Genomic DNA, 586 nt, shown 5'->3' on the forward strand with positions numbered 1-586 from the left:
GCATGACAAGAGTAGCACCTGCCCCGGTGCGGTGGGGGGGGGGGGGGGGGGGGGGGGCGAGCATAAGCGGGAAGAGAGCCAAAAACAACAATGTGCATGTATTGCTCGTCGCTCCGTCGTCCGGGGGAGGAGGAGGAGGAGGAGGAGGGCATGCGGCATGCGGCATGGTTGGCCCCCGGGTCAGGTCTCGCGGCGTCGAGGCTTACTGGACGTCGAGGCGGAGGGGCGCGCCGGCCCCGGGGCGTCGGAGCTTTCGGCGGTCGAGGTGCCGTTTGCCGGGATGGCGGAGGCCGAGGGGTCGGCAGAAGATGTGGCATTCGACGAGGTGACTCCCTCGGAAGGCAGACGGCCGCGGGTTGGTCCGCCGTCCGGCAGGTCGGATGTGAATTCCGAAAAGAGGACCTCACGCCCACGCCGGAGGGCGGCCTCGAACTCGGACTTCGTGTCGCTGAAGCGCTTCTTGAATTCGGCGGTGGCCACGTCGACATTGTCCTGGAGTTTGATCTGTCGGGGGTGGCGGACAAAGCGGGGTGCTTGGAGCGTCAGACGAGGCAGCGGCACGGGGGCCGGGGAGAGGGGCGGGGGG

General features: G+C 68.6%; 1 protein-coding gene across 1 annotated transcript in view; it reads right to left on the reverse strand.

Moving 5' to 3' along the window:
* Positions 1-149: 149 nt before the first annotated feature.
* H696_05251 (choline-phosphate cytidylyltransferase) overlaps positions 150-586 on the reverse strand; it is a 3,164-nt gene continuing 2,727 nt past the window's right edge. Inside the window, exon 6 of the mRNA XM_009499113.1 lies at positions 150-504. Coding sequence (XP_009497388.1) covers positions 181-504 — 324 coding nt within the window. The 3' untranslated portion in view covers positions 150-180. The remainder of the gene's footprint in view (positions 505-586) is intronic.

This window comes from Fonticula alba (genome assembly GCF_000388065.1).
Source record: "Fonticula alba strain ATCC 38817 unplaced genomic scaffold supercont2.9, whole genome shotgun sequence".
Taxonomy (NCBI): Eukaryota; order Rotosphaerida; family Fonticulaceae; genus Fonticula; species Fonticula alba.